General features: G+C 36.4%; 1 protein-coding gene and 1 pseudogene across 1 annotated transcript; both read right to left on the bottom strand.

Moving 5' to 3' along the window:
- The window catches only part of LOC132050734 (uncharacterized), a 21054-nt pseudogene extending 8318 nt beyond the window's left edge, over positions 1–12736 (bottom strand).
- Positions 2492–9486, bottom strand: LOC132050692 (transcription initiation factor TFIID subunit 14b-like). Its single transcript, XM_059442073.1, is given in 8 exon segments — positions 2492–2854; positions 3475–5149; positions 6959–7156; positions 7360–7481; positions 7561–7745; positions 8681–8823; positions 8825–8903; positions 9404–9486. Coding segments are annotated over 6 exon segments (699 nt in total). The 3' UTR covers positions 2492–2854; positions 3475–5149; positions 6959–7069.
- Positions 12737–13678: the final 942 nt, after the last annotated feature.

Below are 13678 nucleotides of genomic sequence, written 5' to 3'. Positions count from 1 at the left end.
GAGGCCTTTAACCTTTGACGCAGCTTATCTCCACGACTCCTTTCATTGTCAACTTCTAATGTTAAACCGAGTCCTCCTGCGATCTCCTTTTGAATGTCCTTCAATTTTGGATTTTGACTGATAGTTGCCATGACAACCTCATCAAATAACCTTTCCTGTTTTGCCTTTCGTCTGATTTTCTCAGCTAGTGTCGTTTTACCGACACCGCCCAAACCGCATATCCCAATAACAGTGACACTCTCATCTTTCAAAGCTTCCATGACCTCTTCCTCCTTCTGTTTTCTGGAGTCAAACTCCTCATCTCTGTTAGCTTCATTTTCAACTGCAGGTAATGCAGGGACGTATGAACCAACATAATTGTTGCCTCGACTTCGAAGTTCAATCACATCCTCTGCAATTTTCACAGCCCTCCTGCTCAGCAAGTAACGCGATTTCAAGTTTGGACACCAACCATAGATGCAACCCCTTTCAACCTCAGCTCTACGTTGTTTTGCACTCTCCACATGAGCAATAGTTGCATTAACTCTATTTAACCAAGCCTGGACAGGTGGTGTCGGGTCATGTAAGTTTCTCCGGGCAACCTCCGCTTCTCGCTGCACCCCACTTCTGATATCCTCCAGCTCTTTAGATTCTTTTTCCAGAGAATTGATGTTTCTCTTGTAGTAAAACAAATACCCAATCTCTTGCACAACCGGCTTGATCAAGCAATTCATCAAGCTCCCCACACCATTCCCCACAACATTTGATAAGATATCCATAGCTATCTCCTTCTTTACCAGTTCAGTAATAAGCCTTTTTCTGCTCTGAAGTCTGAACACTACTAATTTCCGTTTCTTTTTTTTTGTTTTTTTTGGTTTTTTTTTTTGCTAGATCTTTTTGACTGGTTTTCTTAGTTACTGGGAAGTAAAGGTGGTATGAAACAGATGCTCAAAAGGCAGCAATGGAGAATTTGGTGTGTGACTGAAAGCTGAAAGACCGGTAATGTAGAATTTGGTATGAAAATGAAAGAGCAGCAACAGGGAATTTGGTGTGAAAATGAAAGCTGAAAGAGCGACAATGTAGAATTTGGTGTGTAAATGAAAGCTAAAAGAGCGGCAATATAGAATTTGGTATGAAGATGAAAGAGGAGCAATGGAGAATTTGGTGTGTAAATGAAAGCTAAAAAAGTGGCAATATAGAATTTGGTATGAAGATGAAAGAGTAGTGATGGAGAATTTCGTGTGGAAATGAAAGCCGAATGTAGAATTTGGTATGAAGATGAAAGAGTAGCAATGGAGAATTTGGTGTGTAAATGAAAGCTAAACGAGTGGCGATATAGAATTTGGTATGAAGATGAAAGAGTAGTGATGGAGAATTTGGTGTGGAAATGAAAGCCGAATGTAGAATTTGGTATGAAGATGAAAGAGTAGCAATGGAGAATTTGGTGTGTAAATGAAATCTAAAAGAGCGGCAATATAGAATTTGGTATGAAGATGAAAGAGTAGCAATGGAGAATTTGGTGTGTAAATGAAAGCTAAAAGAGCGGCAATATAGAATTTGGTATGAAGGTGAAAGAGTAGCAATGAAGAATTTGGTGTGTAAATGAAAGCTAAAAGAGCGGCAATATAGAATTTGGTATGAAGATGAAAGAGTAGTGATGGACAATTTGGTGCGGAAATAAAAGCTGAATGTAGAATTTGATATGAAGATGAAAGAGTAGGAATGGAAAATTTGGTGCGTAAATGAAAGCTGAAAGAGCGGCAATGTAGAGTTTGGTATAAACTGAAAGAGCGTTGGTATGAAAATAAAAGATCAAAGAGTGGCAATCGATAATTTGGTTCTGTGCTTCAAAGCAATATATTCACTGAGATTTATAAGCTCTGCATTCAGGCTTGAGAATAAAGAAAGAGGAAGAGTGGGGTCAAAATGATAGCATTATAGTGTTAGTGTATATTAGCTCACATTTTAAAGTCTTAAAGTAGTGAGGATCTGATTCCATATCTTGCTTCACTCAAAACTTTTAAACTCATTTGAGGACTTTTCCAGAATATATGCTTTCTTGCAATGGCAGACACTGTAAAGAAGAAAAAAGAAAAAGTAATTGTTGCTTTTTGGAATTTTCCATTTGCTTGCCAAGCACTCCAAGAACAGATTTTGTGCATACATTCTCTCAAACTTTTAACAAAGTATTTCCCTTCCAGTTTCACCTATCTCATGGTCTCCATCTCTGCAATTTATTTGAGACCGAGCATCAAATTTTATTGTATTTTGTTGCAGATACACTCGGACCAAAAGACACTACCGAGATCAACATTGTTGGAAGTACATTAAAAGTAAAAGGACATTATCACTCGTTTTGCTAACTCTCCCCTTTTGCTTTGCTTGGGGCTATAAAAGGGGAACAAATCACTTTAGAACTATTTACTTTGCCTATTTTACAGGACATTCAATGATGTATAAGTTTTTACAGAAAATTACCACCATATAAGCATCTTAACTATCAAAAGTGAAATCAACTAGAATGTTCTATTTGATATGTAAATGCATTCTAATACCATCCATCACCACACGCAAAGTAATGAAAGAAAAACACATTTAAATATTGCATGACATTTTTTTCACCAAATGTACAAGAGGAGAGAATCTGATAAATTTGATCACTTCTTCCATTGACTGACAGTTTCTTATCTCTCTAGTTCTCGAAGATTCAAAACACCTCTGGCCACTGATGGAGACATCAAATTTCTTAGTTTGCCACACCCAAATACTTCCAATTTTTCAAGTTTGCTGAAGTAGCCAGGTGGAAGATGGTGAGAGCATAGAGCAGTTATGCTTTCAGCCCGAGTTGTAGCTATTCCACACTGGGACAAGAAACCTGCAAAAGTTAAAGCTTTGCATTTTTAAGGATGAAAACTCAATATATCTTCAATTACAAATAGAAAGAATCCCATCACACGTCAAGGTAACAGCAAGTGAAGAACTAATTAAATGAAAGGGTTGAATTAGAATTAATGTAATAATTATCATAAAAAACATCCTCTATGTACAAACAAACAAACAAAAAAAGTTTCATGATACTCCCTCCGTCCCAATTGAAGTGTCGTAATTTGACTAGGCACGGAGTTTAAAAGATAAAGAGTAATTTTTGTGCAGACTACTGGTTCAGGAAGCTCATAAAAACTTTCTGCAACAAATGACATTTGACTATATTGTTGGTAAGAACTTCTCAGGAACTCCTTCGAGTTCAAATCGAGACTTAACATAAAGACATGCTTGTCCTTAGATGCAATTAATATGGCCATGTCACGAACCACATCATGCATTTGGACATAACCTTCGCCGGAGCCTTCGGATAACAAGAAACAACCTTGCAATGTTTCTATCAGATGACACATCCTCTTTCTTCTTCTTCTAGATTTTTTATTTTCTAAAAGATGCCAAGCCCCATTCCATATATCTAAGTAATTGTTAAGGAACAAAAGAAAAAACAGGTACCTGACTTCATGACTATCCTAGTAACCATAGCTCAGCTTGAGAGATTTATACACATTTTTAATCACTCCTGGGATATTTGTTGGAGTTGATCTTTTTAATTGTACAAGGAAATCCTCCCACGAAGGTTTTCTTTTACAGTTCAGCGCTCCAGCAACTGTAATAATTGCAAGCGGCAAGCCCTTGCATTCATTGGCAACATCTTTTGCTCTGCGATGAACAGAATGATCGTCAACCAAGTAACCGGCTTTCTGCCTAAAAAGAATCATGCTTCTTCTTCAGACAAGGTTCCAACTTCTATGATCTTTAGAGCATCCGTAGCTTCACAGACATCTCGGAGACCCGTTGTCAATGTCACTTTGCACCGATGGTTGAAGTTGCTACCACTGGAAATTCCAAGTTTCTCTAGATCATGAAGAGTCTCCCAAACATCATCCAAGATTACAAGGACACTCTCCTGACCCAATAACCTTGAACGCAGCTGATCTCCACAATTTCACAAGTTGACCCTTGTAATGTTAGACCGACTCCTCCCGCGATCTCACTCTGAATTCTTTTCAAGTCTGGTTTCTGACCGACTATTACCATGACAACCTCGTCAAACAACCTTTCTTTTTTTGCTCTGTCTTATTTGTTCAGCCAGTGTCGTCTTACCGACACCACCCATACCACATATCCCAATTATAGTAACACTTTCATCTCTCAAAGCTGCCATGACCTCTTCCTCTTTCAATTTTCTGGATTCAAACTCCTCATCAATTGTAATAGGTATAGCTTCAATTTCAATAGGTGGTGCAGGATCGGAGAAATTAGCATAACCTGTGCCTTCATCTCGAAGTTCAATCACACCCTATGCTATTCTCTTAGCTCTCCTGCTCAGCAAGTAATGTGACTTCAAGTTTGGAGACCAACCATAGAAGCAACCTCTTTCAACCTCAACTCTACCTCGCATTACACCTTCCACATGTGAAGTAATCGTATTAACACTAGTTAACCAAGCCCAACGTCTTGTGAAATGACTTGTAAGTTTCTCCGGGCAGCCTCTGCTCTTTGCTGCACCCCGCTTCTAGTATTGTCCAGCTTCTCAGATTCATTTTCCAAAGATCTGATGTTGCTCCTATAGTAAAAGAATAACCCAATACCTCGTGCAACTGGCTGCATCAATCAATCTGTGACTTTTCCCACATACGTACATACATAGGATTTCCTTACTTATCTCCTTAATTAATTTTTCTTCTCTTTTGACTAGATTTCCTAGTTTCAAGGAAGCAAAGGTAGGATGAAAATGAAAGCTCAGGAACAGGAACAAGGAGAAAACGGTTCTAGTAGGAATCAGTTGATAATAGCTTGAGAGTAAATGTAGTTCTCTTTGTTGAAAGTCAATCTAAAACGGAGGATAACAGAGTATGAAGAAGAGGAAATGGGAAAGATGAAAGCTTTTTTCAGTACAGATGGGGGAAAAAAAAATGTAGTGAGAGAATTAGAAAAGGCTGAGGTCTTGAACATCACCTGGTAAAATGCCGTCGTATTTGAATTGACGATTAAATGGAATCGTGGAGTGAACAAGTAAATAGAACTAGAAATTTTCTCGAATTCTCCCCCTATGCCAGGATTTACACTGTGTGTTTTTGCAGTGTGCTTTGTATGAAACCATATTCGATCAGTTCTTCACTAACAACTGCATACACAAAACACACACCATGTAAATTCAAAACACTTTTAGAACATGAAATATCTAAAGTTTCATGCTGTTATCACTGCTCTGGCTCAAGCACCTTAGCTAATATAAGTTCGTGACAGATAAATCACTGCAACCATAAGCGGTTAAATTTGCAAATCCTATGTGTGGACTCCTGGAACTAACTATATAGGAGAATCACATGTCTCAAGAATTCTTTAGTTCGGTATATACAATTATACCAATCAATCTGGTTCCCTACAAAAGTATCACCACCAATCTGTTCAAATATTTTATAAACAACAACAACAACATACAGTGTAATCCCACAAGTGGTGTCTGGGGAGGGTAGAGTGTACGCAGACCTTAACCCTACCTCGTGGAGGTCGAGAGGCTGTTTACGAAAGACCCTCGGCTCAAGTAACGGATATCAAAACAGATTTAAAAGAAGAAAACAGACGTAACAACGATATCTTAAATAAAAGGGGAAGCAATATAAAAGAATTCGTACCAAACAAAAAATCATCTACATTTATATTTAACTTGGCTCGAACTACCATCACTAAAACACTCTTGGGATTGTTTTCCAGTAAGAAATTCCATGCCAATAAAAAACACTGAGATTTCTGCACTTGTGAATCAATTTATATGTACAGAATGAAACAATCAAATAATGCAATGCAGGTAATGAATTTCTATTTTTTTAATTTAAAAAAAAAAGGGATAAGGCACCGTTACCCCCCTGAACTATACCCGAATTTGCTACGACACACCTTACCTTTCCCAGGATCCTATTACCACCCTAAACTTATTTAAAACGGAATAATTACCCCCTAAACGCTGATGCCCACTCTCATATGGGAGAGTGACATACACTCTCCTTGCCACATGTGTATTTATTTGTTTTCTTTTTTTTTTTTTAATTTTTTCAGCTTACGTGTCAATTTTTTTTAAAATAAAATAAAAAACTGAATTTTCATTAAAAAAAAAAAATGAGTTTTAAAACCCGTCTTTTTTTTTAATTTGAAAATTTAATTTTTTTTAAACCCATTTAAAAAAAAAAAACTAAAAACATGGATTAAAAAACTGAATTTTCTTTTAAAAAAAGGATTTTTAAAACCCTTTTTTTTAAAAAAAAAAAAATTGAAAATTTGTTTTTTTTTTAAAACCCGTTTTTGAAAAAGAAAAAAAAAACTGAAAAATGATTTTTTTTTTTTTAAATATGGAAAAATGGATTTGTTAAAAATATGGAAAACTTGATTATTTTTTAAAATGTCTTAAAAAATCTTGATTTTCATGATTTCATTTTCTTAGGACACTTTTATTTTTCAAATAAAATCCGGAAAAGTGTTTTTCTTGCCAAAATGTGAAAAAAAACTGAATTTTTATAAAATTTTGAAAAAATTAATTATTTTCTTAACATGTGGAAAACCCGTTTTTTAAAACTAAATGTGGAAGACTAGATTTATTTTCAAATTTTTGAAAATGCAGATTTTTAAGGAAAAAAAAATTAAGTTTCCCTTTTTTATGTTCTCACTCTCTCAAAGAGAGTGAAACACACTCTCTTTGCCACATCAGCATTAAGGGGTAATTATTCCGTTTTAAATAAGTTTAGGGGGGTAATAGGGCCCAGGGAAAGGTAAGGTGTGTCGTAGCAAATTCGGGTATAGTTCAGGGGGGTAATGGTGCCTTATCCCAAAAAAAAATCATTGATTTTGCTAACAGAAAGCCATTAATGGACTCATCTCAGTATCAATGTAGTAAGAAATGAATCTATTGCATCTCTTCTTCCTGTAGAGTAGACGATACATTTGTAATTCTGTCAAAGATAACCAGAAAAAAGGGCAAAAAGTGGGAAGAACGCTTTTCTTCTGCAGAGAAAATTGGATGGATGACTGTAGATATTATTATGATACACAATCACGGATCAGGGGCAGGTTTCAATTGTTGATGCTGGCCATCTACCAAGCTCAATTGTCTTCTCAATCTTGCGATACGACCTGGCACCTATAATATTGAAACAGACCATAAGAAATATAGCTTCTAGTTTTGATTCCATTATATAGAATAAAAATACTCTTTAGGAACAAAATTTCAAGTACAAGCATTCAAACCAGTCGAAAATCCCCTTTCTCTTACTTATTAAAAGAGAGCCGTAGCGTCATATCAGTGACAACAAAAAGAAGATAGAGCATATAAAACATAATAACCTGCTGCCGAGCTGCTGTAAGTTTTAACAGCTCGTCTGCTTCAGATAAATTAGTGAACCATTGACTTAGAGGATGATCTTTGGTGTCACCACGTTTCTTTCGATCAACATCTTCTATTGGTACTAAAGACAAAGGCATCAAAATAATTAATCAACATAAATAGAGTAAATTGTTAAGCAGTTGAAAACATTGAAAACACACCAGGAGGTAAATTTAGGCCAGGCGGTAGTCTAGGCACATTGACTGCTTGATGGTTCTGTACACGGGCAAAAAAGGCCTCTGAATCCTCCTTAAAAACAATTTCATCATATGACTCTACTACAACAGGTTTCTTAGTGGATAGAGGCCCAGATTCATCCTCTGGATATAGTTTCAAATGGTGATATCTGCAAATAAAGAAGAGTTTACATGAATAAAAGCGGAAAATAATAAAAGAAACAGCAAGTAAGATAGTTCAAAGACTACAACGAAAGAAAATAAAGCAACAACTGCTAAGCGGCTAAGCCTCAATCCCAAACTAGTTAGGGCTACCTATGATTATATGAATCATCCATCCATTTTGCTCTATTTGGGCTCATTTCATTCTAATACTAATAGATTAGGGGCTTTCTAAAACTAGAGGTTCTTTAAAATTACAGATATTTCCATATTAACATACACGCATCTCTCTGCAAACTAAAAGACTCCAGGCAAACACTAGGTCTAATGTAAGTGTATAAATTTTCAATTAGTACAAATTTTCAATTAATGGATTGCCTATATGAAATTGCTTCCATTTTAGCTAAAATCCACAAGGAATCCGAGAGATCTTAGATCTTTTGAGACATTGTCCTTTCCATGTGATTTAAATTTACTTAAAGACAGTACAACAACAAGCTAGGAAATTTCTTTATAGAGAATCCTTAGGATTAGACAATCCTCAAGTATGGAGTATCGAAATATTCTGGACCCAAACAGATCATTTAGGATTCATACAACCGACCCAAACTAGGTTGGGACTGAGGCGTATTTTAGATAATTGCACTGTAGATGTAATTTAAAATTTTACTCCCTCCGTCCAATAAGCGTCTTACTTTTCTTTTTGATTTGTCCTAAAAAGAGTGCCTCTTGACAATTCTAACATCCTACATGGCAAGTTTAAAACCACAAGATTCAAAGAACATTTTAATACATTACACACATCTTTAATTTAGAATCACAAGATTCAAAAGTCTCTTTTTATTCCTTAAACTTCGTACCCAGTCAAACTAAAACACTTAAATTGGGACGGAGGGAGTAAATGGTATGGTCCAGGCATATGTGTTTAATCATTTCAACTCACAAGTGCAATGGTTTATCACAAACATCAGTGTGGAAATGAAGGGTTATCACAATTTCGAATTCACCCCATCCAGATTCTGATAACTCAAAAGGCGGTGTGTCCACAACCCTCATAGGATTGTTAAAACTTGCGTGCAATTGAAAAAACCACACGTTTCACCACCACACTCAGATCCTCATTAGTTGCGCCACGAATGTAAATAGTCCATTTATGAGACTGGAACCTGCACTCCAGAAATCAACACTTCACTCAGACAAACATATCACACAACAATAGTAACATACTCCCTTCTGTTCAAAGTAAGTGTCCACTTAGCCTTGTTTTTTTGGTTCAAAATAATTGTCCATATACATAACCAAAAAGGAACAACAACAACAGGAATAACATACCCCAATGTAATCCCACAAGTGGGTCTAGGGAGGGTAGCGTGTACTCAGTAGTAGCAACAAGCAAACATAATAAAAATGAATTAACTTTATTTTTTCAAATTTACCCCTATCTACTCAAAACAATAAATAGACAACTGTCTAATTAATTAAGGGTAGTTTAGTCGAAAACACCTATTTTTCTTTAGGAGTTAGGTGTTTTCTCAAAGAGTGTGAAAAAAGGTAAGTGGACACTTATTTTAAACCAAAATAAAAAGGCTAAGTAGCCACTTATTTTGAACCGGAGGGAGTAACATACAATTAATTTAACTTTATCAACTTTGTTGATAATACTCACTCGCTTGCCTTCTTACCAAGCCAAAATGCAACATTTCCATACACTATTGGAACCCCAATTTCAACTTCTTTCACCTTCTGCATTAATTAAAAGAAAAAAAAAAAAGCAACCCCATCAATATATTTTCTACAAATAGTAATTTACGACCATAAAAATAAATATTAAAAAAAAAAAAAAAAACCTTTGATTTTGTGTCTGTGGTATCTTGACCGTGCTTCGAGCTTTAAGGCATTCTAAGGTTATTTTCCGATTGGTCAAAATTAGGGTTTCCGATTGGTCAATCAGTGTATATTAATGAGGAAGTGTCAAACCAAGTGTATCCTTTTGTAACAAGGGTATTTTAGTCAATAAGGTTTTCCTCTTTTAACTTTTAGGTGGAATGCACTGGACTTGTCCCGGATTGTCATCCCGGTCTATGCACTCTCGAATTTGCCAAAATGGTAAAATGGGACAAAAATAAATAATTTCTAGCCTGTTTGGCCAAGTGTTTGGGAAGCCGAAAGTACTTTTTAAAAAAAAAAAAAAGCGTTTAGTCAAGTTTTTGAGAGAAAATAAGTATTTCATGGGAGTAGCAAAAGTTGTTTTTTCAGTAGCTAAAAATAGCGAATGACTTTTCCCCAATATCATGTTTTAAAAAATATACTTAGAAGCACTTTTAAAGTTTGGTCAAACACGAATTGCTGCTTAAAAGTGCTTTTTAAATTAATTAGTCAAACATAAATTATTTCTCACCAAAAGGTTTTTTTTTTTAAAGCAAACTTTTCGAAAAAAGTTAATTTTAGAACTTTGGCCAAACAGGTTATTCTATCTTGATTTCGTAAAATGGCAAATATACTGGAACAAATATTTATAGTAACATTGACAACTAATATGTGACAGAGGGAGTACTATTATTAAGTTAAATTTGGAGAGAGTAACCTACACACATATTCTAACTTGCAAAAATAACCTGCATTTTCCAGCTTTTTTTACTTGTAAATTATCTTTTAGTTGTTTAGCTGATTTGATAGCATACATTTTTTTCCAGTGTTAGAATATAAGTTAAACTTGTATGTATAGATTATAATGTATTTCTGACTTATGAGTTGTAAGTTCGATGTTTATCTTCTTTTTTTTTTTTTTTTTTTTATTAGTGATGCAAGATCAACTATACCAACTCACTGTCATTCTAAAACAAACATGCTAAATAAACACCAAAAATATGCAAGCTATTGAGGGCAACCCGGTGCACAAAACATCCCCCATTAATAGGATCAGAGAAGGGTCGCACGCCATGGGTGTGATGTAGATAGCCTAACCTAATGCAAGCTCTAGTGGTCGCTTCCACGGCTCGAATCTGTAGCCTATGGATCACACAAAGACAACACAGAGCTACCACAACATATTTGCAAAAGTTGTTGTTGCTTCACCTTCCGGGTTATGCTTAACTGCAATTAATTTTCCAATAGAGAAATAACAAAAGCGGAGAGACGATTTCCATTATGAAGGTAGCAACCTTAGGCAACATTATTTAACAGTTCTGAGTTGGGGTCCTTTACATAAAATGCATAGGGATGTTAAAACACATTCTTAGAGAAGGATAAAATGTGCTTGAGATGATGAAAGCACACTAGCATTATTACACTTATTATGTCTGACTTTGAGTTCAATATAATGCTTTGAGAACATCCAAGACTAGCAAGGCACTAGATTTATGAGATCTTCTTTAACGTCCCACTAGCTTCGGTGTAGACATCACTAACTTTCAGCTCGTCTCCATCACTAGCTTCATATTGTCGACGGTTTAGTGCCTGGGAGCAGAAATTGCAAAAGGACAAAGATGATTGGCATAGAAATGCAATACAACACAACACAACAACAACAACAACATACCCAGTGTAATACCACAAAGAGGGGGTCTGGAAGGATAGAGTGTACGCAAACCTTACCCCTACCTTGTGAGTGCACTGATGCTTCAGATTTCTAATCGGGAATATTTGAAAAGTAAAAGAAAGTTGCTAGCTTCCGTGATAAACAGAAATGACTATCTGAATATTACTCAGTACTATTTATCCAGCAACTGTAATAATTGCAAGCGGCAACACCTTGCATTCTTTCGCAACATCTTTTGCTATGTCAAAAAGAGAAGGATTGTCAGCTAAATTACCGGTTTATGCCCGAAAAGAATCCATGATTCTTCTTCAGATAAGGTTCCAACTTCCGTGATCTTTTGAGCCTCCATAGCTTCACAAACATCTCGGAGACACGTTGTCAAGGTCACCTTGCACTGATGATTGTGGTTGCTACCACTGGGAATTCCAGTCTTTTTAGATCAAGAGCCTCCCAAACATCATCCAAGATTACAAGGACATTGTCCTAACCCATTAACCTTGAACGCAGCAAATTTCCACGACTCCACAAATTATCCCGTTCTAATGTAAGCTCGACTTCTCTTGCGATCTCACCCTGAATTCTTTTAAAGTCTGGTTGTTGACTGACAGTTGCCATGACAATCTCATCAAACAATCTTTCTTGTTTCGCCCTTTGACTGATTTTCTCAGCCAAAGTTGTCTTACCGACACCAACCATACCACATATCCCAATTATAGGAACACTTTCATCTGTCAAAGCTGCCATGACCTGTTCCTCTTTCAATTTTCGGGAGTCAAACTCCTCACCACTGTTATTAGGTATAGCTTCAATTTCGACTGCAGTGGCGCAGGATAGGAGAAATCATCGTAATTGTGGCCTTCAGTTCGAAGTTCAATCACATCCAAAGCAATTCTCTTAGCTCTCCTGCTCAGCAAGTAACGTAACTTCAAGTTTGGACACCAACCATAGAAGCAACCTCTTTCAACCTCAATTCTACCTCGCATTACACCTGCCACATCTGCAGTAGTCGTATTAACACTAGTTAACCAAGCCTCAACATTGGGTGAAATGACTTGTAAGTTTCTCCTGGCAGCCTTCACTCCTAGCTGCACCCCGCTTCTGAGATTCATTATCCAAAGATCCGATGTTGCTCTCGTAATAAATAAATACCCAATCCCTCGCACAACTGGCTGCATCAAGCAATCTGTGACTTTCTCCACATACGTAGATAAGATTTCCATAGCTATCTCCTTAATTAAATCTTCACCGACTAGACCAATAAACAAAAGCAGCCTCTTGTCTGAGCTCTACTAAAGTTGGTTCTTTTTTTAATTCTCTTTTGATTCTTTTGACTAGATTTCGTGGTTACAAGGAAGCAAAGGTTGGATGAAAACGAAAGCTCGAGAAACAAGCCTTCTTTTTTGTTTTTCCTCTTCAATTCAAGGAGAAAATGGTTCCGGTATGAATCAGTAGAAAAAGCTTGAGAGTGAATAAAACTTTCTTTGTTGAAAGCCAATCTAAAGAGTGGATTACAGAGTATGAAGAAGAGGAAAAGGAACTTGAAGTTGACTGAAAACTCTATAGCAACTATTGATGACAATTGCATGGCTCTGAGATTGTACTACTCTTGGCCCAGTCACCTCTTAATTATTTTGAAAGCGATGAATCATAAGGGAAAATAAGCAAATATCATAGACTACCTAATTTTGTGTTTTTTTTCCCTTTCTTCCTTTCTCTCCTAGCAGTTGGTAAATGATAAATTATTCGGCCAGTTCAAGAATGACTATCACACACATACTAACACCAGTAACCTAGGAAAAGATGAGAGAAATGTTTGGATTTTAGTGCTGTGACTTCTCATATGGGGTGCAATATTAAGGTTGTATCGGTGCAGAGGAAAACATTTTCTAATTTTTTTCATGTTCAATTGGTCAAAATTTTTAAAAAACATTTTTTTTAAGAAAAAAGTTTCTTAAAAGATGAAGAAAATTACTTTCCTAATGAAAGTGGGAAAAACAAGTCTCATGAGTGGCATTCTACATTGATTGTCTTCTCCCACACCTCGAACTCACCTCATCTTCACCCCTAATCCCCCACCACCTCCACCCCCACCCACCCCAACACTCACTCCACCCCACACCTCCACCACTCACCCCCACCACCTCCACCCCACCCACCCCATATCCCACCCCATAGTATTTGTCTTGTCTAGATTATATCCAGTCATTGTCATTTCTTTTCCGGCGCTGGAAAAGGATCCTAGCTCATCTTCCACTCACCACCCCACATCCCCACCACCCCTAGTATTTGTCTAGATTATTATACAAGTGCTTTTAGAATAACATTTTTTACTTATATACCGAACACAACAAAATAAATAAGAAATCCACTTATTTTCCTCCATACCGAACATAAGCTTAACTT

This window comes from Lycium ferocissimum, chromosome 3 (genome assembly GCF_029784015.1).
Source record: "Lycium ferocissimum isolate CSIRO_LF1 chromosome 3, AGI_CSIRO_Lferr_CH_V1, whole genome shotgun sequence".
NCBI classification, from domain to species: domain Eukaryota; kingdom Viridiplantae; phylum Streptophyta; class Magnoliopsida; order Solanales; family Solanaceae; genus Lycium; species Lycium ferocissimum.
Note: the sequence above shows the minus strand (reverse complement) of the source record. Positions and strands in the feature narration are given on the sequence as shown.